At 49.8% G+C, this 24,555-nt stretch overlaps 2 protein-coding genes across 4 annotated transcripts in view; one reads left to right on the forward strand and one right to left on the reverse strand.

The window, feature by feature from the left end:
- Nucleotides 1–68: 68 nt before the first annotated feature.
- Dctn2 (dynactin subunit 2) lies at nt 69–14,903 on the reverse strand. Of its 2 annotated transcripts, XM_038314462.2 has the most exons (15): nt 14,648–14,903; nt 13,699–13,767; nt 8,753–8,758; nt 5,995–6,091; nt 5,768–5,829; nt 5,198–5,296; nt 4,571–4,731; nt 4,261–4,408; nt 3,877–3,942; nt 3,669–3,707; nt 3,411–3,488; nt 3,251–3,322; nt 3,006–3,108; nt 2,819–2,910; nt 69–508 (listed from the first exon to the last, which is right to left on the reverse strand). In XM_038314462.2, the coding sequence occupies exons 1-15, from the start codon at nt 14,681–14,683 to the stop codon at nt 422–424; spliced, it is 1,215 nt and encodes a 404-aa protein (XP_038170390.1). In that variant the 5' UTR covers nt 14,684–14,903; the 3' UTR covers nt 69–421. The 2 variants fall into 2 exon arrangements, with proteins under 2 accessions (XP_038170390.1, XP_038170391.1); XM_038314463.2 differs by lacking the exon at nt 8,753–8,758 and having other exon boundaries at nt 14,648–14,902.
- A 3,700-nt stretch (nt 14,904–18,603) lies between these two features.
- The window catches only part of Kif5a (kinesin family member 5A), a 37,479-nt gene continuing 31,527 nt past the window's right edge, over nt 18,604–24,555 (forward strand). For both annotated transcript variants that reach the window (XM_038314766.1, XM_038314767.1), the window contains exon 1: nt 18,604–18,783. In XM_038314766.1, coding sequence (XP_038170694.1) covers nt 18,655–18,783 — 129 coding nt within the window. In that variant the 5' untranslated portion in view covers nt 18,604–18,654. The remainder of the gene's footprint in view (nt 18,784–24,555) is intronic.

Genomic DNA, 24,555 nt, shown 5'->3' on the forward strand with positions numbered 1-24,555 from the left:
GGCTTGGACTGCTGTGCTCTGCACAGCTGGCCCAGTGCTGCCTGAGACCCAGGAAACACAGCAGAGGCTACACGGTACAACAGCATTTAATGGTCAGAAACAGTTGTACAGTATTCTAGTCAGCCACAGAAGCTGTTAGAGGACAGGATCCAGTCCTCCCCATACCAGGCAAAGCAGTTATGGACATGAGCTGGCATGTGGCTGGGCCCACATCCTCATCCCCTGGGCCCGAGGACAGACTCCCATCTGACAGCCCCAGCCTACCACTCTATTCATGAGGGGAGGGGTCTGTGCCCCACATGCAAGAACCCTTGCCCTTTGTCAAGTGGAATGGGGCTGTGAGTTAGGACAAAGGGGAAGCCCCATGGAAGCTTCTCAGAGCTCGGGCAAGGGTTACCCCTGTTCTCCGCTCTCAACGTGCTCACTTCCCCAGCTTCTTCATCCTCTCATCAATGCTGGCAAAATTCCCCTCGACCGTGGCCAAGTTCTCACGCATAGTTGTCTGCACCTACAAAGGGGAGAGAAGAGTCTTGTTCTTGTTTGGTTCAGGTGTCCCAATATTGGGAATGAAGAGCACCCAGAAGAAATTCTCTTTAAAGGAAAAACTGCTTGCCTAGCAAGCATAAACCAGGCACAAAGGCATGTGCCTGTATAGGCCAGCACTCTGGAGGCAGAGGCAGGAGGATCTCTGAGTTCAAGGCCAACCTGGCCTACAGAGGGAGTTCCAGGTCATAGTGAAAGAAGTGGAGCCACAGCTCTGGGTCTGTGGTTTTGAGAGGGGTGGGTGGAGGGAACGTCTGTGGCAGCAGTTTCCAAACTACCTACCCTCAGAGAACTATGGCTTGAGGTCAGGGTCCACATGAGTAGGAACTCCTGGTCAGCCTGCCTCCAGAGCTGCTCACTTACTTGATAAAAGGATAACCAACAAGTAAGACTGAAGAAGTTCCCACTGGTTCAGAATTTTAGAAAGCTAGAGGAAGAATATACCACATTTTTATGTTTTGTCTTGAGTCCTGGAACTAGCTCTGTAGATCAGACTGGCCTCCTCTGCCTCCTGAGTGTTAGATTAAAGGTGTGCACCACTAAACCTTTCCCCATTTATTTCATCTATTGATTTTGAGACTGGGTCTCCTGTAACTATGACTGGTCTGGAACTCACTACAGTGACCAGGCTGGCCTCAAACTCAAGAAATCTGCCTGCCTCTGCCTTGGAAGAACTGGGATTAAAGACGTGCACTACCACACTTGGCCTGGTTTTGTTTGTTTGTTTTGGTGGTGGTCTGTGATGCTGATCTCCCTACAGCAGAAAGAACAGTTCATTCAATAGAAACTGAGCACCAGCTAAGTACTGAGCATTGCTATAGGAATTAATAAAACAGGCTGGCGGCTGGAGAGAGCTCAGCAGGTAAGAGCGCTGGCTGCTCTGAGAGGACCTAGGTTCAGTTCCCAGCACTCACATGGTGGTTCATGACCATCTGTAATTTCAATTCTAGGGAATCTAACAGCCTTTTCTGACCTCCACAACAAGCACCGCACACACATGATGCACCTACATGCATGAAGGAAAACACTCCTACCTATAAAATCAAATCCTCTCAAGAAGCAGGGCTGGGAATGATTAGTGACTAATTTGCTTACTGTGCAAACATCAGGACCTGAGTTCAGATCCCCAGCACCTGTGTGAGAATGGGGGTTAAAAGCATTGGTTGCTCTTCCAGAGGACCTGGGTTTAATTCCCAGAACCCACATGGCAGTTCACAGTTGTCTATAATAAACCCTTTTGGCCTCCTTGGGCACTAGGCACATACATGGTACACAGACATGCAAACAGGAAAAACACCTATACACATAAAAATAAATGGAAGTGGGCATAATGGTCTCTATAAGCTTGCACATACACACTCAAATATTTTAATAAGAGGAGAGAGTGATAAGAGACACTCAACATCAGCCTTTGGCACAGGTGATTACACTCCCAACACACATGGGTATACATATATGTACATAAAACACTGGAAACCTGGGCAGGAGAGATGGGTCAGCGGTTAAGAGTACTACTGACCTGCTCTTCCATGTTAACTTCCCAGCACCACACTGTAACTCCAAGATCTGACACCCTTACAAAGACATACATGCAGACAAAATTCCAATGCACATTAAATAAAAAAGTAGGGCGGTGATGACACACACCTATAGTCCCAGCACTCAGGAGGCAGAGGCAGGCGGATCTTCTTTGAGTTTGAGGCCAGTCTGATCTACAGAGTGAGTTCCAGGAAAGCCAGGGCTATAAAGAGCCCTGTCTCAAAAAACTAAAAAGCGAAAACCTACTAGAAACCAAAAGATAAAGGAGGTAAAACTAAAGCAAGATGTGCTCAGGACTCATTCCAGCACCTGGGAGTCTAAAGCACCAAGATCTGTTTAGCTGTGAGTTTGGGGCCAGCTAGGTGGATACAGCAAGACCTGTCTCTTTTTCAAAAAGAGTCAAGCATCGCAGCATGCTCCTGTAATCCCAGTACCTGGGAGGAAGGAGGAGGATTGCCACAAATTTGGGACCAGCCTGGTCTACAAAACAAGTTTCAAGTCAGCCAGAATGAAACTTGAGACTGAGACTCTTGTTTGACATCCCTACCTCCTGCCAAAGCCAAGTCCAAGGTTAGGGAGAAAGAGGTTAACTAGATTGGGTACAAAGGTCCTACGGCTACGAAAACAGAAGAGACATTCAATGGCCTAAGACAAAACCCTCTGAGGTGGGGCTGGAGAACCGCTGAGTTCTGCGACAGGAAAAAGTGGCAATAAAGAAGACAAAGGGATCACACACCTGGGTCAGGAGAGTGGCATTGTCCTTAAGGGAGGCGGCAATCATCTGCTGGGTCGTATCCAAGTGTGTCAGGAGCTGGCCAAACTGCATAGCTGCGGAAAAACGTGAAGAGGGGCACAGTTGAGAGCAGAGCCCAGGGTGAGAGAGGGACACAAAAGGGCCCCATGCTTAGGGGCCAGCCTCACACCTTGCTCGTGTAGCTGCTTGATGGTAACTAGTCTCTGCACCAGCTCAGGGAGGGCCGAGGCAGTGGGGCTCCAGCGCTGGATGGTTTCATAAAGCTGGTGCACCTGGAAGAAGACGACAGGGCCCAGAAAGGATGGCTGAGGGTGTGGAGAAGGCAGCTGCTGATAAGACCCAAGACTCTAAGTCTCTGCATTCTGACGTCAGCACTCAGAAGGGGACCCTGAGGGAGCACAGGGGTATAAAGACCTTGCTCTGTGTGTCTGCATCCTCCACAGAGGCTTTGTGCTTGGCAATTTCGTTCACCTTTCCCAGGACACTCTAAAAAAAGGGTGTTAAGGGTGAGAGGGCAACCAGGGCTTCCAAAGTCCCAGGCTACCTAGAACCCAAGTGCTGCTCCACTTAGTACCTGCAGCCGAGCCTCTACTTGGTCCAAAACTGCAAGGTCCAGGGCGCTCACCTTGGCCTGCAACAGTTCTACAGTTTCCTAGAGGGTGGGGGAAGGGTTTGCACAAGTGTCACCAGGAAAACAAGCAGACTAGAAAGAGGTCTTTCATATTTCACTGGAGCTAATGAATATACCACTGAGACCCAGAAGCACTTGTCGTAAGTCATCCATTCCCATAGCCCTCTGTAATCTAAACATCAGCAGTCCTTCCACACTCACCATAAGGCAGGCTCCCTGCAGACCTGCAGAAAGGGGATTCTGATGGGAAATGGAGGAGAGAAATCAGCAATCTTCATACCTACACAGGGCTGACTACCTTCTTCCATCGTTCCTGGTTTCAGCTGGCACCCACTAGCTTACCCCTCCCAGATTCTGGAAATCACTGGACCTGAAGGCTCAGGGTGCTAAGTACAGGAGAGCCCCTGACCTGAGCATCCTGATCACAGCGGACAGTGGCCTCCAGCTCTGTCAGGCGCTTCTCAAGTTCTGCAACCTATGGAGAAGGAGGAGGTGAGGTTTGCCACCCCCATCCCCGCTTTCCCGCTCCAAGAAACCCCTTTCCTGGAACACATCCCTAGCCACAATCTTAAGTTTACACTTGAATTACATGGATCACTTGGGAGGAAGAGGCAGGAGGATCTGGGGTTCAGAGCCAGCCTAAACTACATATTGAGTTCGAGCTAGCCTAGGCTACAGGAGACCCTGCCTCAAAACCAGGTATACAAGGGAGACAAAGAGAGCGAGTCTTCAAAGGAATCGGCAGCTTTCCCAGCACTCTGCCCCAGGCCTGGTCCTCTAAAGGGACACTCACTTTGGCAGCTTGTGAGAACTTGTCCTGCTCAGGCCGAGAGTGCAGTTCATAAGTGACAAGGCCGCTCTCTGGGGGGGTCCCACCTGTGGTCCTTCCTCCTGAAGTCCCTTTGCTGTTCTTTGTGGCTTCCAGCTGCAGCAGTAAGCGCCTGGGTCACGAGAACAATAAGAGCATGACTGCTTAGATCTCCTTGCCTCACAAAGCTGCCACAGAGTGGCGAGGCTGCCTCCCGGTTGGTGCCGCTGTCGGTATCTGGCTGAAGTCCTCCACAGCTCCACTCAGCAATGGTTTCCACAAGGAGGGCACTCACTTAGCCAGGGCTCCATCCGGGTCAGTGAGGTTGATGGCAGCATCAGGTCCCAACAGCTTCTCCAGGTGGGAAGCAACCAGCTGCTGCTTCAGGGCTGCCAGCTGTTTAGCCAGCACCACAGGGGTCAGTTTCTCCTCGGTGGCTGACTCCTTCACTGTCGTCTAGGAAAGAAGAGGTGGGTAGTGAGGCAGGCAGGAATGAATCAAAACAAAATAGCAATACCCTCACGGCACTGCTCACGGTAACTATGGCCCGGTGATTTTATTTATTATATATATATATAGGTGCTATACCGTATCTATGTCTGTGTACCACATGTGTGCAGTGACCATGGGGGCTACAAGGGGTATCAGATCCCCTGGGGCTGGAGTTACAGATGGTTGTAAGAACCTAGCAGGTGCTGAGAACAGAATCTGAGTCCTCCAGAGGAGCAACCAGTGCTTTTAGCCACTGAGTCGTCTCTTCTGTCCCCAGAAGACTGAATTTAACAGCATTAAATAGACTTGTAACCCCAAACTCTGCAAAGCTCACACCCTGAACCCACAGCTTAGGGATCTCTCTTCCGGCTGGGAGCTGCTCCTCTGCTACAAAAGCTGCGGCGAGCTGGGGAGCAAAGAGTGCAGTTACCTTGATTTTCTCCACTTCGGTCGTCAGCTCCTGGACTTCGTGCAGTAGTCGCTGGTACTTCTGCTGCGGTGTCTCCTTCACGCCTAGGCCCTCGCCAAGCTACAGAGAAGCAAAGAAGATACTACATCTCCCATCAGAGGGAGCCTTGAGAATTTATCCAAATCTTAGACCTAAGTCATAAGATAACCCTTCAACTCCTGAATCATTGGTGCCCTACTAAGGAAGAAAGGGAAGTAGCCAGAGGCTGGGAGACTCCAGGCCAGCAGCAGGGTAAAAAACACTCAACTGCATCCTGTTGGGCTCCTCAACCAGATCACCTCAGAACAAGACCATCTCCCTCAAGCTCGGCAGCTGAAAGCACTGGCTGCTCTCACAGAAGGCCTGAGTTCAGTTCCCAGTACCCACAAGGTGGCTTACAACCATCTGAACACTGTTTCTGGGAGATCTGATATTCTCTCTTCTGTCTCTCCAGACATCGGCACACACATGCTGCACATACATACATGCAGGCAAACACTCCTCAGTCCCTGGCTACAGGCCGCCCCATGTCCACCAACACACACAACAAACCATCTCATAGTCTCCAGATTCGTATCCTGTCCTCTTGGTTTTCCCAATGCGATCTGAGAAATCTGCCAAGAAAAGAAGGCTAGACTGAGTGGCCTGGCCTGGGCCCAGTGCAGTCACAGACCCAGGTGACTGAGGTTCTTAGCAGAGCACAGTCACTGAGTGCTGAGGACAGGAAACCCCTTAGGCTTGCTCTCTAGGATTCCCTCCCAACCTGAGCCCAGTCTCACCGAGGCCCTTTGTCCCCACTCTCTTGTCCTTGAACTTGTCATAGGCAGCATTGGGATTGACAATGATGTGCTCCACGCTCGTGCTGGTTAGCTCCTCCTGAGGGAACAGGGGCTTCAGGTCAGGGGAGCCCCATTCCCACCCTAGCATTTTAGTATCCCACAAAACTCCCAAACTACTAAGACACTGGGCCCCATTTCCAAGGGAAAACAAGGGTGGTTCCATTCCAGGCTGCCCATAGAGGCTCAGTCTAGGAAAGAGAAGCTTCCTGCTGAAGCTGGAGCCTCAAAAGTATAAATATGGACACCCTGGTTCAGCTAGAAAAAGAGGCAGCATAACCTTTCCCACCCACTCTGTATACACACCTCCCTCCCTCAGCCCTTCCCAGTTATCTGGCACACACCATGCACTCAGGGCAAGAAACCACCCTGACCTCTCTCAACACCCCCCCACTCCAAAAAGTAAGTCTCCTTTCCTGGCTGAGCAAGTTCACAGAAAGCTGACTCCCCATCCTAATTTGAAGGGAGGAAGGAAGGCCGCCAGCGAGGTCAATACTGAGTGTAAAACAGCAGGCTTTAATCTTGCTGAAGTAAGACACTAACTCTTAGATATAAAAGGAGGTTGGCAGAGGGTGTGCGTAGAAGCCTGGTTTCTGGCTACTGTGGGGTCAGACAGTTCACAGAGAGGCAGCAGCAAGGGCTCCGCAGGTTGTTTAAGGTACACCTTACAAGTAACAAGCACAAGCGGCTGCTTTTCTGGAGCACCCCAGGCAAGGGACACAAGGAACAGAGGTGCCACACGCAATGGAGAGAGTACAGCCCGCATCAAGGGTCAGTGTGGCATCTGCTCTCTCCCTGAGTTCTCAAGTAGGGGCCATGGCAGAGATGGGAATCATGGTAGCCTAGAGCTGAGGCTGAGGCCCCTCCTTGTACAACTTGCTTTCCAGTAATTACATCAAAACAGCACTCAGGAAGGGGGAGCCTAGGAGTTCTGTTCTGTTAGGGCTAACACCCCCTATTCCACAGAAGGAAGGCAAGGCCAGTCCTCACTCCTGAATCTAGGCAAATGACTCTCAACTCTAGCTGCACATTAGAGTTACTTAGAAAAGCTTTCCTTTAAAAAAAAAAAAAAAGGTGGGGGGGCAGGCCCATCTCTTAGGTGCTGATTTACATGAATTGTTACCCAGGCAATCCTATCTGCATTCAAGACAGAACCTCTGCCTGTGTGTGGGTACGTGGGAGCAGGGAGGAGAAGAAGCAGGACCCGAGAGAAAGCAACAGCTAGAAGGAGACTCCATCCTTCACCTCTCCTGAGTCACAGATGGGATCAGAGTGGGCGGCAGCTTTAAAAACCAAGGACAGGGAAAGGCTGTAAGGAAGCAGTAGCTCCCTTCTCCACCTTTTCTTCAGGCACCTGCTAGGCAGGGGGAAGGCAGGAGTCTCACAGCAAGGAAAACAAAAGGGCTCAGTGGCCCCCACGCAGGCCCTAGAGAGGAGACTGTCAAGCCCAGCCAGGCTCTGCAGTCCTCAGCTGCCAAGTGGCTGAGTGGCTTCTGGTCTCTATGCTGAGGACGCCGGCCCAAGGAAAGGCCAGCACATCATCTGAGCACACTCTTGAAGCATGCTGCTTCTCTCCATAAAAGCCAACAAGGCAGAACTTTCCCTTTAGACCAGCATAGTGGCACATGCTTATAATCCCAGCACCTAGGGGGATAACCAACTCCAGCTAGACTAGAGAATGGTATAGCAAGACCCTGTCTCAAAAAATAAAAATAACGCCAGCACTCAGGAGGCATGAGCAAGTGGATTTCTATGAGTTCCAGGACACTCAGAGTTACACAGTGAGACCCTGTCTCAAAATAAATAAATTAATAAATTATATATATATATATACATACATATATGTAATATGTATTAATATAAAGTAAAAATACAAGCTTGGCCTGATGGCTTACACTGTAATCCCAGTACTTGGGAGCCTCAGGCAGGGGGTGAGTTCCAGGCCAGCTAGGGTCACAAAAGGAGACTCTGCTCAAAAAACCAAAGACTAGACAAAAAAAAAAATTTTTTAAAGGAAGACGGCCAGATGTGGTGGCACATGTGTTTAAGCCCAGCAGGCAGAGGCAACAGATCTCTTTGAGTTCCAGGTCAGGTTGGTCTACTAAGTGAGACCCCCCATCTAAATTTAAAAAGAGGATTGAAAGGCTGGATATAACTAAGCGGTAGAGTATGAAGCTACGCTGCATAAGCCCCCGAGTTTGACCTCTGGTACCACATACACATAAAAGGAAAAAGAGAAGAAAGAAAGAGGCAAGGGAGGCATAGCCTGGAGAAAAGGACATCAAATCCTGGCCCGCACCCTTGCAAATAGATGCTCTCCCATTTCTATTCTTAAGTAAGGAAAGATGGGAGCAGCAAAGGATCAGTACTGAGGAGGAAAGTCTCAGTGGTTCTGAGCGCTGTTCTCCTGGAGAAGCAAGGCCTGGGCCAGGAGATGTGCTGGCATCTTCTCAGCATCTGTCTGCACAGCAGTAGCCCCAGCAGGGCCAGGCTGGCGGCACATGCTGGTCTTCAGATGGCACCCAGTCCACCAGCATCTCAAAGACCTGTCTCGCCACCACAGTGACTTGTGCCACTGGAATGGGTGCTGGGTGTGGGACAGACTAGAGAGTCCAAAGACTCAGAGGAGACAAAAGGACAGAGAACAAACGCCCACCACAGCACACCCCGTTAGAAAGCGGACAAAGGTAGGGCTTCTTACCAGCTCCTGTGGTTTCCCCAGAGGTGAGAAAATCAAGAGTTAAAAAGGAAAGGGTGTGGGGGGAGGGGGATGAGGGAGGGGAAAAAAAAAGACAAAATTGTTATTAGCAATTGTCACATGCACTACATGACCGTCTTTCAAACACTGCACCACAGGGCCCCAGGGGAGCCTAGCAAAATTTGGGGGCCAAGAATTTTAGCTGAGGTCAGAATATGCCCCAAGAGAAAGAAGACCATGAGACCCTTCCCTCTCTGGTGGTGAAGATGGCGTGAGGCTCTGCCGTTCAGCAGCGGTCATGTGAGAGTGTGAGGGCACAGCAGTTAGACGCCACAGCTGGGGCAGAACAGGCTCAGGTGAAGGGGAAGGTGTAAAAATGGCAGCCCCAAGCAGAGTGTGGAGATTCTTAGGGCCTGTCACTGACTGAGGGCCCCCAATTCCCAAGGGGGAATCCCCCTTACTAGTTCATAGGGTTGAAGCTTGCTTCTTCTCACTGAATGATTGGTAACTCGCCCTGCCACAGCTCTGAACGATGCAGGGTGATTCTGCCAGTATTCGACAGCACAGGAGCCCAGAGGTCCCCAAGATCCACAGCTACCAACCCTGATCACAAGACTCGCAGAGCTGGACACGGGGAAGGGTGAGCATACTGCAGCTCAGGCCACAGACTGGGGGTTCCTCACTGCTAGGAGAGAAACTTCGATAGTTTCTCTGCCTTTCCGGCTCTGGGGATGGGCGGGTGGGCAGGGGGAGGGCTGGCGGCCACTGTATGTACAGAAAACTCCTGTGAGGGCGAACGTGCGCTTCCCTAACAGTTCATCCAGATGCGCTGGAACAACCAGCCATGGCCCTCGGTTACTTCAGCCTCTCTTTTAACTCACATTTTGAAGTGACTCCAGGCCTAAGATGTCACTGTTCACAAGTGGGCATGAGCACCCTCAGGTGACAGGTGCAAGCAGACGAGAGAAGCAAGTATTACACCTGTTTCTGACTTGGTCTCACCAAGCTCAAAGCAGCATGGGAGAAACTCAAGAGGAGGGAGGGAGACAGTGGGCCATGAAGTTCAAACCAAGAGGGAAGGGCAGATGGTGACGGACAAGAACCAACCAAACAAACAAGACAAGAATGAGGAGTGGTGTGTACAGCATATATCAATATGATATATCATATATATATCAGCTGAGTAGGGGGAGGGGCGACATTTAGGGCACGATTCCTGTAATATGGAGTAGTAACAGTTACCACAGAAACTTAATAATGTACCACAAAAAATGAGAAAATTCCAAGTGCTCTGACCCTGGGTACCAGCTGACATGGTACGTGACTCCCTCTCATTAATGGATGTTTAGCTAAATGGCTGTGCCTCAGACAAGACCTGAGGTTCTAAATCAGACAGGGAAGGTGGCCACCTCTGAGGCTGTTCAGGATCTATGCCAATACTTCAGCCAGGGGGACTTTGGAACCATGGTGACAAAGAACATGGAGAGAGCTGCAGAATAAAACTGTCCAGGGTGGGTCAACATAAATGCTGACCACCCATCCATTTCTAAAAGAGGAATACAGAAACAGAAAGGCTCAGAAAACAAAAATAAACTAAATTATTATCCTAAAATTGCATAAACCACCTTCCACCCTGCTTTTCTCCAAGGCTTAGCACAGGAGAATATTAAAATGATATTAAAATGGGTGCTTTCTCTTCCAGTTACTGAGAAACTGGGAGGTGGGGGGGCTTTCCCTTTTGCTCTCCACCTTTGTCCACAAAGGCTGAAGATCCTAAAGCCTTCCTCTTGCACCCCCTTCCAAGTCTACACCCCATGTCTAAAGGCCTCTGTGTTTCTCCCTCCTTCAGTTTTATTCTTCAGGCCTCACAAGGCGAAGAGACAATGATTCACAATGATTCGTGCATCGTAGTTGTGTTTCTACTTTGATTAATGATCTTTAAACCTAAGGCCAGCAAGGCCCAAATAGGGACTCATTGGAATCTGAAACAATTAGCTACAATGACTGGAAAGTGGGAGCACTGCATGCAAGAGGGCAGATGAACACAACATGCAGAGAAGAAGCGTTGAGTGGCCTTACTTGTGCAAACTAGTGTCCAGGCAGGGTGGTGAGGAGGGAGGAAGGGGGAAGCATTAGGAAAAACTCGGGTAAGTTCAAGTGCGCCAACAGTCAATGAACACAATCAAGCATATTCTAGGATACTCTAAATCTCAGGCAGGCAGGGACCCCCACCAAACTGGACTCAGGAAACCTTCTTTTTACACGGCACAGGGAAAGCTGAGTCCTCCTCTACTGAGGCCTTCTTAATTTTTTCTGCTTAAGCCATGAGCAGAAAGCCCAAGGCCGGCTCTGGGCTCAGGGGAGGGCATTTGGGAAGTAGCTTTCCAAACACTGTTTTAACCAACCCAGGAGTGGCTGAGATGCAGATTTTCTATACTGGGAAGGGAAGGGCTGCTAGCTTCTACTGTTTTCCAGCCCATTCCTATTGTAAAGTAGTTTACTTACTGCTAAAATTGTTTTAAAGGAATAGAAGAAAAATTGGGATCATCTAGAAAAAAACAAATAAACCAAATCTACTTCTTTCCTGCCCCACCCTTCCCCCTGTGGGAATCGTCATACTTCCATGTTTAAGTTAAACTAGTAATCAAGGTCTGAAGAATATTATTTCCTGTCACAGTCTTTTTTTTTTTTATGGCAGTAGAGAAATCAGAGGAAGGTTAAAGACACTGAACAGATGGACATTCTACTTGATACTTCTCTAACACCTGGAGGCTGGGTACAGTGGCAAACACATTTAATCTCAGCCCTTGGGAAGCAGAGAAAAGGACAGGCGGATCTCTGAACTCTAGGCCAGCCTGGTCTACATATGGAGTTCTAGGCCAGAGAGGGTGAGATAATGAGACCCTGTCTCCAAAATAGAACTGAGTGGCAGGCAGTGGAGGGAGACATTCTTGCTACATAGCCTTACATGTTCTTTTTTTTTTTTTTTTTTTTTTTTTTAATCTGGAGATTCCGGCAGAGAGCCACAGGAGATGAGGAGTGGACAGGCTCCCAGCCAGCTCCCAGGCCGCGCAGCCGCAGCTCTGGGTAGAGGAGGCACACAACTGCACGGCTCCTCAAGTTGCACATTTACGGCAGCGTTATGAGCAGCAGCAGAGCCATTATGCAGCTCACTTCCCGAAAGCTGCCTTCCGAAGGCCCACGGGGACACGAAGGGGGCCAGAGACATTAGCTGACGTCAGGAGAAAACTCAGCTCTCCACGTACACACCTCTCTACCAAGCCAGCTGAGCCATGGTGATGAGAGCAGCTTCCAGTTACCAGTGTTTACCGCTGGCTCCCAGGCCCTTTCACAGCCTGGGCAGTAGGCCGCAGAAAACTAACTCGCTGGTGTCCTCCCCCAACAGCCATAGGCTGCTCAGGCTCAGCGAGGAAGAGGGGCCAATCAGAGCTTTATACTCAGGCTCCATCAAGTCTGTATTAAGAGCTATCACTGTACCCCCAGAAAGAAAACGATGATGATTTGTTTGTTTGGAAACAGGGTGGCTGTGGCATTGTTCATATGCATCATGGTTAAGTGAAAAGGGACAGAGTTCTATCCCTGCCTCCAAGGGCCTGATTATTTTGCAGGCAGGTTTTGTGCCGTCTTTGGTTCAGGAATTCCTCATCATACCCTTTACTACTCTATGAGCACAGGGTTAACTAAGACACCCTTGGAGGGACAGCTTTACATTGAAGTATTGGCTATGACATCATCTGCATTATCTCCAGATACTTAAGCTGGGGGCAGGAGGGAGAGGGAGATTGACATGCCAGCAAATACAGAAGCCACAAGGGACACACTCTTGAGAGAAGGGACAGGGAAGTTATGCCCCACAATGTAGGCAACATTCCCACAGGGGAGAACAGAATAAGGAATAAGTGAGTACGCCAAGCCATATCATTATAAGCCAGTAACCAACATTCCCCAGAACTAACCAGCCCCACAGACACGGCCACAGGACTAATGGACACACATACTGGGCCTGCTGAGAATGTCCCCAGACTTTTTGGCCACACCTTCACTGAAGTCTCATAGCACCAATGTGAGCCCAGCTCAGCTTTCTTTGGAAATAACGAAGCACGATCTATACAAGCGGTTGCTGGGCCTTTGTCCCCACAGCACTATAATGACTTCTGTTAATTCACTTTAGGCTTTTTCTTATGCTACCTACATGTATCCTAACTCTCCTCTCTATTTCCTGTATGCATCGTAATTGCCATATTAGTCAACGGCTCCATAGAGGCAGGGACGCCTCTTCCTCTGCACTGGGAAAAAAATCAAAATAGAATGAGCATATCTGTTAAATGATAGAAAATAATTCCATTCCTGATTAACACAATGAGCTCATCGAACAAATCTAATACATTACCATAGTCTCTTCTCCACTGATTATAAGATTTATGTTTTTCCTCAAAATTACTTTGCTCTAACCAGGCCTCTTATTTTTCTGAAGTCTCCAACTCATTTGTTACACCTTGCCTAATGGCTCCTAATGGTTCAAATTCAAGTTCTTGGTAAATACTAATGGGAATGCACTGAGTAAGATATATAATAAAACAAAAAGGCCTATTCCAGCCTTAAGCCATTTATTAATGTTCAAGGTTTTATAACTCAAAGTATGGATTTGAACCCAGGGGCCTATTGAGGTATTTCAACTGTATTTAGAAAACTTAAGACTTGGGTTTTACTAGCAGGTCTTGTTAGTTGTAGTCCTACTGGCTCGACCCTCCTTTCTGGCATTGTTCATTGATGGCGGGCAGCTCAGCAAGGCTTTTGAAAGCCCTGAGACCACCCAAGCTGGGGTTGGCATACCCACTTATTGCTGTGGCTTGCCAGAGAAGGGAAAGAACTATCTGGGGGAGAGAGGTCAGAGGCCAGAGGGATCCTGAGGCAGCACATAGTCTTACCGCATCAAACTCGGCTTGATCATCCTCAGGTAGGTCGCTGGTTTCATAAACATCTGGCTCGTTCCTGGCCTGCAGGTAGAAGGAGTGACCCCCCGATCTCACTACCCCAGCATTCCCCTCTTGTCCCCATGCCCTCTGAACAAGCTACTGCAAAACCCGGACTGTGATTCAAGGATTCTGTCGGTTTTCCACTCCCCCTGCCAAGAGTATGTCAGTTCCCACATCTCAATAACCCCAGGTACAAACTGGGACCTGGGGTAAGCGACCAACGTGAAGAGAGAGATGTTATCCCGGACATGGCTGAGAGGCCAGTCCTTGGTAACGACTTTGTCCTAAGCAGATGACGGTTCCTCGAGTTAGGCCCTGCATCCCACTCCACTGCAACAAGGGCTGAGAGTGACTCAGGGCCTTAGGTCTCAAGGTCTTGTGCGCCAGTCTCCCCACCCTGAGAACGCAGGGTAGCACAAACGAAGTGCACACGCCGGCTTGTGCTTGAGGAGTAGGCACAGGTGCTCCCAAGGGACAGAGCTTCCTACTGGTACAGGGTTTCTGCGACAGTAACCTGGCAAGATGAAGGCCATCATCAAGTGGCCTACTGAGTACGACTGGAGTAAGGATGCGGGGGTGGGCAATCGGGAAATTTGGGGCGACAAGGGCAGTGTTGTCATGGATGGATACAAACACTCGGGCACAAGTGGTAAGCGCCTGAAGGCGATTTCTGGGCGGAGAAACCGGCTACTGCCAGAAAGGGGCCAGACGCGGCGTCCAACGGCCCGGCCCAGTCGGGTCGGCAGTCCAGAAAGTGCTGCAGCCGTCGAAGGGCGAGCGGCGATAACCCTTGGGGCGGAGAAGGGGCTGCCAGCGGGAGGGGTCGCGGGTTGGTTTCTCTTGGGGGTCCTTGGGAGATCGGGGGCGCGGTCTGGGGAGCCGGACCCGGCCTTGTACTCACAATGCCGGGGAGGTCGGCGTATTTAGGGTCCGCCATGGCGGCGGCGAGGCGGGGCTGGGGGACCGAGGCCTCGGTGGAGCCGGGGCCGGTGACCGGGTGGGGGCGAGGCTGGGTCCGGGTCCCCGGCTCAGGCGACGGTAAAGGGAGCGGCAGAAGAGCAGGAAGTCTCGCGACAGGAGTAGCCCGGCAGCAGGGTACAGCAAAAGTCGCGAGGACAGCCCGCTACCACACCCCTGGAGAAGCTGGGATTGGTGAGAGCGACAGAGAATGAGGTAATGGCGAGGAGACGCCGAGTGGCATTGTGGGATATGTAGTCCTGGTCCTCTGGGGCTTGGTCTGGGAACGACAATAACACACTTTAGGGAGCTATTTCATACAATTTATTTTTTCTTATTTTTAATATTCTATTAAAGGGATCGCATAATTCCTATTTTCAAACACATATTAACAGACTAGGCGAAATCACAAAGCTCGTCACATTGTGAATAACTGTAAGGAATGAAAAGTGAAGCGGTCTTTTCTGATTAGGGCTGACGGACAAAATAGAGGGCCCCTACTTAAATTTTAATTTCAGGAGCTAGAGAGATGTCTCAGTGGTTAAGAGCACTGGCTGCTTTTGCAGGACCCTGGTTCGATTCCCAGCACCCACATGATAACTCACTTACGACCATTTATAACTCCAGTTCCAGTGATCCAATGCCCTCTTCTGACCTCTGAGCACACCAGCCACACACATGGTACACAGACATAGATGAAGGCAAAACACCCATATACATAAAATACATAGTAATAATAACTGTTTTTTAAATCAAATTTCAGGTAAATAGCTAGCAATTTTTAAAATAAAGGCATGCATTTTATTCTGTTTATGATATGCCTATAATAATCTGAAATTCAAATTTATCTGGGTATACTATTTATGGATTTTTGTTTTGTTTTCAAAATGGCTCCGAGGCTGACTGAACATTCCACGGTGGTCATCGCTTCATTAATAGTCCCCAGGAAATAGAAGAAAGTTCACGCAGGGTCTTGAACTGTAGCCCAGGGTGGCCTGGAACTCCCTTTTCAATGCTGGGTATTGAACTCAGGACCTTGCACACAGTAGCTTTGTGCCCAGGTCAAGAGCAAACCTTTCTGGAGAACAGACATAATAGGGTACTCTTTTCCTTTGCCAAATAAATACATGACAATAGGACCCCTAATTTAATTTATCGAATTTATTTGTGTGTGTATGTATGTGTGTGTGTGTGTGTATGTATGTGTGTGTGTGTGTGCGTGCGTGCACGTGCACGGTGTGCAGGTGTCTTTGCATGAGTTTGGCGGTCAGAGAACAACTGTTGTTTGTCTGTTTTCTTTTTTCACCCTGGGGGTCCTGGGGATCAAACTCAGGTCATGGGTTGCTGGTGAGCCCCTTTACCTGCTGAGCCACCTCACTGACCCGTTATTAAAACAGATGAGAAGGTCAGGCGTAGTGGGGGCACATCTTTAATCTTGGCCCTCGGGAGGCAGAGACAGGCAGATCTCTAAATTCAAAGCCAGAGCGAGTTCCAGGAGAGTCAGAGCTACGTAGAGCAGCCCTGTCTCGAAATGACAGACGAGGAGGAGGAGAAAAACAAATACAAAGCCGACGACGTGCTATTGCCATCACTATCTAGTAAAGACATAAAAAGACAAACGCGGGATAGAAGAGGTTCTCAAGCCAGACACGGTGGCGCCCACATATACTCGCAGCAGTGGGCGGCTGTGGGAGGTTGAGGGACGAAGAGTGCAAGACAGTCTGAACTACATACCAAGCTTTAGGCTAGCCTGAGCTACATAGAGAACAATCTGAACTACATACCAAGCTTTAGGCTAGCCTGAGCTACATAGAGAACAATCTGAACTACATACCAAGCTTTAGGCTAGCCTGAGCTACATAGAGAACAATCTGAACTACATACCAAGCTTTAGGCTAGCCTGAGCTACATAGAGAACAATCTGAACTACATACCAAGCTTTAGGCTAGCCTGAGCTACATAGAGAACAATCTGAACTACATACCAAGCTTTAGGCTAGCCTGAGCTACATAGAGAACAATCTGAACTACATACCAAGCTTTAGGCTAGCCTGAGCTACATAGAGAACAATATCTGAACTACATACCAAGCTTTAGGCTAGCCTGAGCTACATAGAGAACAATCTGAACTACATACCAAGCTTTAGGCTAGCCTGAGCTACATAGAGGAACCCCTCCCACCCCATCTCAACAATTAAAGGAAAAGTTCTTTGAGGATCGACTGGCGCAGCTGTATAAGAACTTATCGTGTGTGTGTGTGTGTGTGTGTGTGTATGTGTGTGTGTGTGTGTGCGCGCATGCGCGCGTGTACCCACTGAACTTTCGTTTTTGACCAGTGGCCCTCCTATGGACTGACATTTTGAAGCCATTTCACTAAGGAAGCCACTTTTTTGCTTCTAGAGGCAGGATGTCGGTATATTTCCTGAGCTTGCAAGATGCTGCAGTCCTCAGAAATAGTGCCAGACAAGGGCAGTTGTAGAGCTCCTGAGTTAGGAACTCACTGTCATTCTCATTCCTGGCTTGTGCCGAGTCTCGGCCTCTGTCGCCAGGACCCCGAACTCTCATGTACAGCTTCCGACTCCTTTCCTTCAGTCCCCTTAAGAGTCAAGGTGTATGAGTGGCAGAGGCCTGGCTCAGTTGGTTCCTGGAGGACGAGGGCTTGTTTGTCCTGCAGCCTGGTTCTCTGTTGGCTGGCAGAGGCTGTGACATTGAGCAAAATCAATTTGGTCATCTCTGGATGTTTCTGCTCAGGGGCGGCAGTGGGAGCCTGACCCAAGGAGAGGAAGGACAAGAACTTCCTAGGTTTTCTTTTATTTTCTTCTGACCAGGAAACTGGGAGAAGGAAAGAATGCCTTGAGAAAGGATTTGGGGTGTTGGGACTCTATCCAAAGGGAACGAGGACAGTAAATGCACACAGATAGCTAAGCCTGTCTGAGACCCAAATATAGCTGTTTGCCCTGGAATATCCTCACACAGTTACCTCTGGCCTTTGTTCCCATCATCACCCATTCCTCAGGCTTTTAGGCTCCCTTTCTCTTGCAAAAGCTACCCCTGCCTGTCTGTACCCTAGCCCCAACCTCAGTGACATCATTGAGGACTCCATCTGCCTGAGAATGTTGATGACCCAGAAGCTAGTTTGGCTTCACTCTGTTTGAGGACCTGACTGTCACCAGACGGTAGTACTTTCTGTGAAGAAAGGAGGGGAGTAAGTTAGACCTTCCAGCCGCTTCTCGAAGGCATGGGACCTGGAATCCACTTCCATAGGCGCACATCCAGGAAGGCCAAGTGAGTCATGAGTACCTCTGGGCAGCAGAAAGAAACTGGGGGGGGGGGGGGGGGGAGGGGAATGGAGGAGCAGAATGACAAATGTGATTTAAATATGAAAAGATGGTTGTAAAGCATTTGGCGTATGCTCTGGAATAAAGGGAATGGAAGGCCTATTAGTGCTCTTCCCCAGGCAGGCCACAGGCCCACCTTAGTCCCCTTAACGATTCCAGTAGGTGGAGTCTGAGAAGGAACAAACGGGTCTCCAGTAGCGGAGTGAGTTGTGAGGGGAAGGGGTGAGTACATGGTTATCCGCGAGTCTTAAGGATCGAGGAGCCAGGTGAGCCAAACTCCACCTTTGGGTGGTCGCTGTCCAGTGTGGATCACCCCCTGCGAAGGAAACCCCGCCCCCGCTGCTCCTGCGCGCCCCGCCCAGGCCCGCAGCGCGGCTGCAGCGCGAGGGGCGGAGAGGCACAGCGCGGAGAGAGGACCAGACGCCCAGGTCGCCGCATCCAGTGCCGCAGGAGACCGAAAGCGCGCCTTCGCCCGGGCGTCCCAGCTGCTTCCTTGGCCCCAGCGACAGATCACCTGTCCTCCTCCTTGACCCCAGCTCGGCGCTCCCTTCCTTCGGAGCACACACTATCCCGTGCAGCCGAAGACTTGCCCCAGCCCCTCGTCGGCGACCACCATGGCGGAGACCAACAACGAATGCAGCATCAAGGTGCTTTGCCGATTTCGGCCCCTGAACCAGGCGGAGATTCTGCGGGGGGACAAGTTCATCCCCATTTTTCAAGGGGACGACAGCGTCATTATTGGGGTGAGTGCTGCATCCAAAGGAAATCAGAGGAGGGGCGGGATGCAAACATCTTTTCACCTTAAGACTTAGCCCCTACGCCTGTCATTCTGCAGCGGCTCCGGGTTACTCACCCTCCATCCGCCGCAGCCCCTCCTCTCCCGTGCATCAGGATGGCTGGGTGTGGCCTGCCTAGGCCTGCAGCCAAGTCTCTGCAGAGTGGGAGGGGGCTCCTTCATCGTCATCGGGAGCCCCAACTTGTCTTTGCCACTCTCTTGAAATGTTCCCACCCCCTAGAGCCAGTTTCCTGCTTTGGGGATCCCCCCCCCCCGAGAAAGCGCGTTTTCTCTTTGTTATTGGCTTGCATCTCTGCCCCAACCTCCATGAAGGGAGGGGAAGATTAGTAGATGGGCTAGATCAGAAATGGGAAGTCTAGGGTCCCTATGGAGGAATGAATGGGAGTGGATTCTAGGACCAGCTAGCCCTTCATCATCACCCGAAGTAGTTGCTGCCTGGACTTGGGCGGGGGAGGGGGTACAGGTCTGATGGAGGGTTTCTGGGAAAGAGCCACACCCAACTGAGGAGGTAGCCTCCAGAACGGTAAGGACGCTTCTGCCTTTCTATCCCAAGTACAGTATCAAGAGAATTTCAGACTCCCTGAACCCTCCCAAGTCAAAATGCCCAAGCCCTGAGTTCGTTCATGCTTGCTTATTCATCTAATCTTGAAAATCCCTTGGAGTGTAGTAGTTGACCACCTCACCATGGAAGCCCTTCCCGGTGGAGATCTTCAGGAACATTAACATGTACCGTGTCCTTGGTAGTCTGTTTACTGCCGAATTCCCAGAACTACAGCCTGAAGTCCTGTGCATATTTCCATTTTACAGATTAGGAGATCGAGGCCCAAGGAAACTGAATGACTTTCTCAAGGTCATGCTGAGAATCCGTAGTTCTGTTCAGTCTATGGAACTGGACTCAGGTCTGGGACTCCAAAATTCACATGATTTTCCTTTATGTCCCCCTTGCCTCCCCAGATTTCTGTTCCAGACCGTTATCTGTGATGGCCCAAAGGGACTTCAGGCTGTGAAGGGTTGAGTTCTGCGGGGTTTGGGGGGTACCAAGCCAAGAAACCATTGCCAGTGTTGGAAGGGAGGGGCATCTATGAGGGCAATCTTCAAGGTCAGGGTGATTCTCCTGTGTCTTCGTCCACGGTGCTTGGCATAAAGCAAGTAGGAAGGCGACACCTGGACCTTCGAGTTGGGGAACAGAACCTTTTATAAACATGTCCCCAAGAAAGCCTCTCCTTCCCTAGCCTGTCATATTCTTACACAGTGAACTCAGCTCAACGCTTCTGTTCCACGAAGAGCACCTCTGTTTGTTTTGCCTTAGGGACTTAGGCTTTGCTGTTTGGTCAGTGTGGTCAGGTTAAAAGAAATCCCCGATCAGCCCTGGGGACTCCTCTCTCTCTGAGTATCCTAACTGTCAGTCTTTAAGTGAGGGGATTTGCACTTTGAGGTCCTTTTAAGCTGTAAAGACTGAACAACAGGAGGGGTGGTCATGGGGAGCAAAGGCACTAAGGACACCTATTTTAAAGCTAACTTCATTAGCTTTATCCACTATACGAAGGGCTCCCTAGGCTCTGTAGGCCATTCTGGTGTGTGGGATGGGTCCTGGCCTGTGATGTTGGGAGGAAGGTTGAGGGAATCATCTGACCATTTAGTCCAGCTAAACAGAAGAGATGCCAGGGGTGGGGGTGGGGGGTAAAAAGAAATCCATGGCCCCCTGGTATGCAGATTCTATCTCAGCCCTGTAGTTTGTCTCATCTGTCTGGTTCACACTGGTAGGGCTTTACCTTTGTCTCCTGAATTGTTCCTTACCCAAGCCCTCCTGTCAATCTGCCACTCAAGATGTAAGACTTCCAGGGGACCATTTTGTCTCAGGCGGCATCCTCCGAGCTGCTTGCCTTCTGGGCCACCATTCTTCACTCTGCCGAAGGATGGCTTCGGAGAGAGACGCTTGTGAGGAGGGTCTTGAAGGTTCCTGTGTGGCAAAGGCAACTTCAGCCTCTTGTGAAATCCCTTTGGGAGCCAGTGGGGGGGGGGGCACTGCCTGATGACCAGTGGAGAAGCCACTTCAGAATGTGAGGGAAGGTGAGGGAAAGCAAGCTAGGTGGAGTGGGAGAGGATCACCCACTGGAGCCAGCAGCCCGGCAGCTCCCTCTCCTCTCATGGTGGCTCTCCCTTCTCTGCTTAGCACTGCTACTTCCTCTGGCCTTCAGAGACCCTCCTGCGCCTGGGCTGCCTAGGCTGGCAGTAGGTAGAGCGGTAATGGTTCTGTTCTGTGGGTCTTGTCTTTGCCCCACTCTCAGACTTCTCTCAGGTTCCTAGGGGGTGGGATTTGACAAAGTCAGCGGCCTGAGTCATAGTACAAGGCTGCCTGGGGCACGGCCTACGTACGTGTGTGGTGGTGCTCTGTCTTGTTTTGCTCCTTCTTACGCTTGAATCCAGTCTGACTTTTCTCACTGAACTCATTTAGGTGTCTCTCTGGCTTTTCTTCTTTGTTCCAGCCTGGGCCACTACATCTGTGCCAGATGTGGGGGAGGGGGTGACAGCAAGGAATCAATCAATTTCAAGCACAATCTCTCTTTCTCTTTCTCCTTTTCAACTGTCCAACTTAGGTCTCCCAAAAGTTAAGCAAATTGTCTTTTGTTTTGTTTTTGTTTGTTTATTTTGAGACAGGGTTTCTCTGTGTAGCCCTGGCTGTTCTGGAACTCACTCTATAGACCAGGCTGGCCTCAAACCCAGAGATCCGCCTGCCTCTGCCTCCTGAGTGCTGGGATTAAAGGTGTGCGCCACCACCACCTGGCTTGTATTTTGTTGTTGTTGTTATATGACTTTATATTTTGTGCATATGAGGTGGGTGGTGGCATGCATATGCCACAGCACACATGTGAGGGGCAGAGGGCAGCTTTCAGGAGTCTCCGCTCCCCCCTTGTAGATCCTGGTGGTTGAACTAACACCAGGCTTGGCAGCACCGTCACCCTCTGGACCATCTCCCTGGCCCAGTTCTGTTTTGTTTTGTTTTTGAGACAGGCCTTCCTGTGTGTCTGGGATAGTTGGGAACTCCAGGTATCCCAGTCTGGACCCAGACTCTGTATCCTGTCTTGGCCTCGTGAATGCTGGGATTGCAGCCATGTGCCACCACCGTGACTTTGAGGGTCCTGTGATCTCTGAAGGAAAAGCGAGGACCTCTTTAGCTTTGAGGGGAGAGCCATGAAGGAAAATGGAGAGCTGAGGCAATGTTCGCTGTGGCTAGTGTCTCTTAAGCATTGCCATGGTAACAATACCCAGGGGTGTCACCACAGAATAGGGCCTGGTGCTTGAAGTTTGGGTTCTATGAAGGGCTTTCTTGACAACTGAACAGATCTTTGAGCCCCTAATCTTATCTCCCCATTAGCATCAAGCAGCACATATTATAGAAAACATTGCTAAGTGCCTCTCCTGTGCCAGCCAATGAAGGGAAGCTCAAAGTGGGTTCAAAGACAGCATGGAGCCCTGGCTGTGGGCTTTCCAGGGAGAGCCTCTGGGGAAGGCGAGGAGGAGTGTGGAGCTTGCAGGGCTGGGAGAGAGCAGCTCAGAGGTGGAGAGACTTCTGCAGGAATATTTCTAATGGAGCAGGTCATTCAGTTTCAGAGGCTTTGGCATTATCTGGGTGTGAAGCTACCTGGAGGAGAGGGTGGAAAAGGACCTCTGAAAAGATTCGGGGGAGAACACTTCTGAAATGGGGTAAAGGTTAGACAAGGGGTGATGAAAAGCTTTAGTTTTACTTAAAATAATTTGAGAAATACAGATGGGGAGGGCATGAGGCAGCAATGGCAAAGCCAAAAGAAGGCTGTGATGTGGGGCAGGGCTGATGTTTGGGGTTCCTTGGTCACTTTCGGTGTGGGTTTCCAGTCAGAACCACGAGGGTTTGAAACCCTGCTCACCGTTTCATAGCTGTGTGACTGTGGGAAAACAACAAGACCTCTCTGAGCCTCCTCATTCATAAAGTGAGGGTAAACACATGTACCTCGTAGGATTATCATAGCCATTGTTTTATGTTTTTATTTGTATTTGGGGAGTGTATGTAGTGTATGCGTGTGTGTGTGTGTGTGAAAATGAGAGTGAGCTTGCACATTTATCCACCTCCAGAGGCCAAAGGAGGATGTCTGTGTCTTCCTCTGTTGCTGGCCACCTATTCCCGTTGAGACAGTCTCTTCACCCGAAACTCACCATCGTGACTAGACTGGTGGCCAGTGATGCCCTGGGATCTACTTGTTTCTGCCTCCCAGTACTAAGGTCACAGATACACGCAGCCCCTGTTTTCTGTGGGTGCTGGAGATATGAGCTCAGGTCCTCATGTGTGCACAGCGAGTGATCTTACTGCGTCACCTCCCAGCCTCTGTTTCTATCTTATTTTAAATTTACTTTTATTTATTTGTGGGGTGGGGCACACAGGGCAAGCCAGCTCAGGTCAAAGGACAGTCTGCAGGAATCAGCTTTCTCCTTCCACCAAGAGAGTCCCACGGATGGAACTCAGACTGGGCGGCAGATGCCTTTATCCACCGGGCCATCTCACCAGCCCCTGGTTTTGTTTTTTTTTTTTTTTTTTTGAGATAGGTTTTTGCTCTGTGTCCCTGACAGGTTTATAACTCTCACTGTGTAGTCCAGGGTGGCTCAAGTTCAAATCTGAGAGAGTAACCTTCATGCCTTAGCCTCTTGAGTGGGATTACGGGTATGTGCCCCTAGGCCCCAAATAAACTCCTGATAACAGTTGAAAGTTAGCTGAACATACCCTGTCGTGCACACCCTGTAAATCCTAATACTCAAGAGGCTGAGGCAGAAGGATTGAAAGTTTGAGACCTGCTTAGACTCCACAGAGAAATCATGCCTTCAAAAAAAAAAAAATGGGGAAGGGGGTTGCTGGAGAGATGGCTCAGAGATTAAGAGCACTGGTTCCAGTGCCAGGAAATCAGCTACCCTCTTCTGGTCTCCACATGCACTAGGCACGCACAAGATACACATAAATAGGGGGCTGGAGAGATGGCTCAGTGGTTAAGAGCACCACCTGCTCTTCCAAAGGTCCTGAGTTCAATTCCCAGCAACCACATGGTGGCTCACAACCATTTGTAATGAGATCTGGCACCTTCTTCTGGCGGGCGGGCATACAAGGAGGCAGAATGTTGTATACATAATAAATAAATAAATCTTTAAAAAGAATTCTAAAGAAAAAGAAAGATACACATAAATACATACATGTAAACAAACAATCACACACATAAAAATAAATTTTTTTTTGGTTTTTTTTTCGAGACAGGGTTTCTCTGCAGCTTTAGGGCTTGTCCTGGAGCTAGCTCTTGTAGACCAGGCTGGTCTCGAACTCACAGAGATCTGCCTGCCTCTGCCTCCTGAGTGCTAGGATTAAAGGCGTGTGCCACCACCACCCGGCAATAAAAATATTTTTAAGTGGTGGTGATGCACACCTTTAATCCCAGCACTTGGGAGGCAAAGGCAGAGGCAGGCGGATCTCTGTGAGTTTGAGTCCAGCCTGGTCTACAGAGCGAGTTCCAGGACACCCAGGGCTACACAGAGAAACTGTCTTGAAAAACAAAAACAACAAAAAAAAGTAAAAGATGTTATTTTTATACACTTTGTCCCTGCATAAGTGAAATTTGAAAGGGCTAAGCACTTGGCTCTCTTATGGATGGTTTCGTCTAAATCACTAAACCTCTAATGTTTACTTCTCCTCAATATCTATTTA

This window comes from Arvicola amphibius, chromosome 17 (assembly GCF_903992535.2).
Source record: "Arvicola amphibius chromosome 17, mArvAmp1.2, whole genome shotgun sequence".
Classification (NCBI taxonomy): domain Eukaryota; kingdom Metazoa; phylum Chordata; class Mammalia; order Rodentia; family Cricetidae; genus Arvicola; species Arvicola amphibius.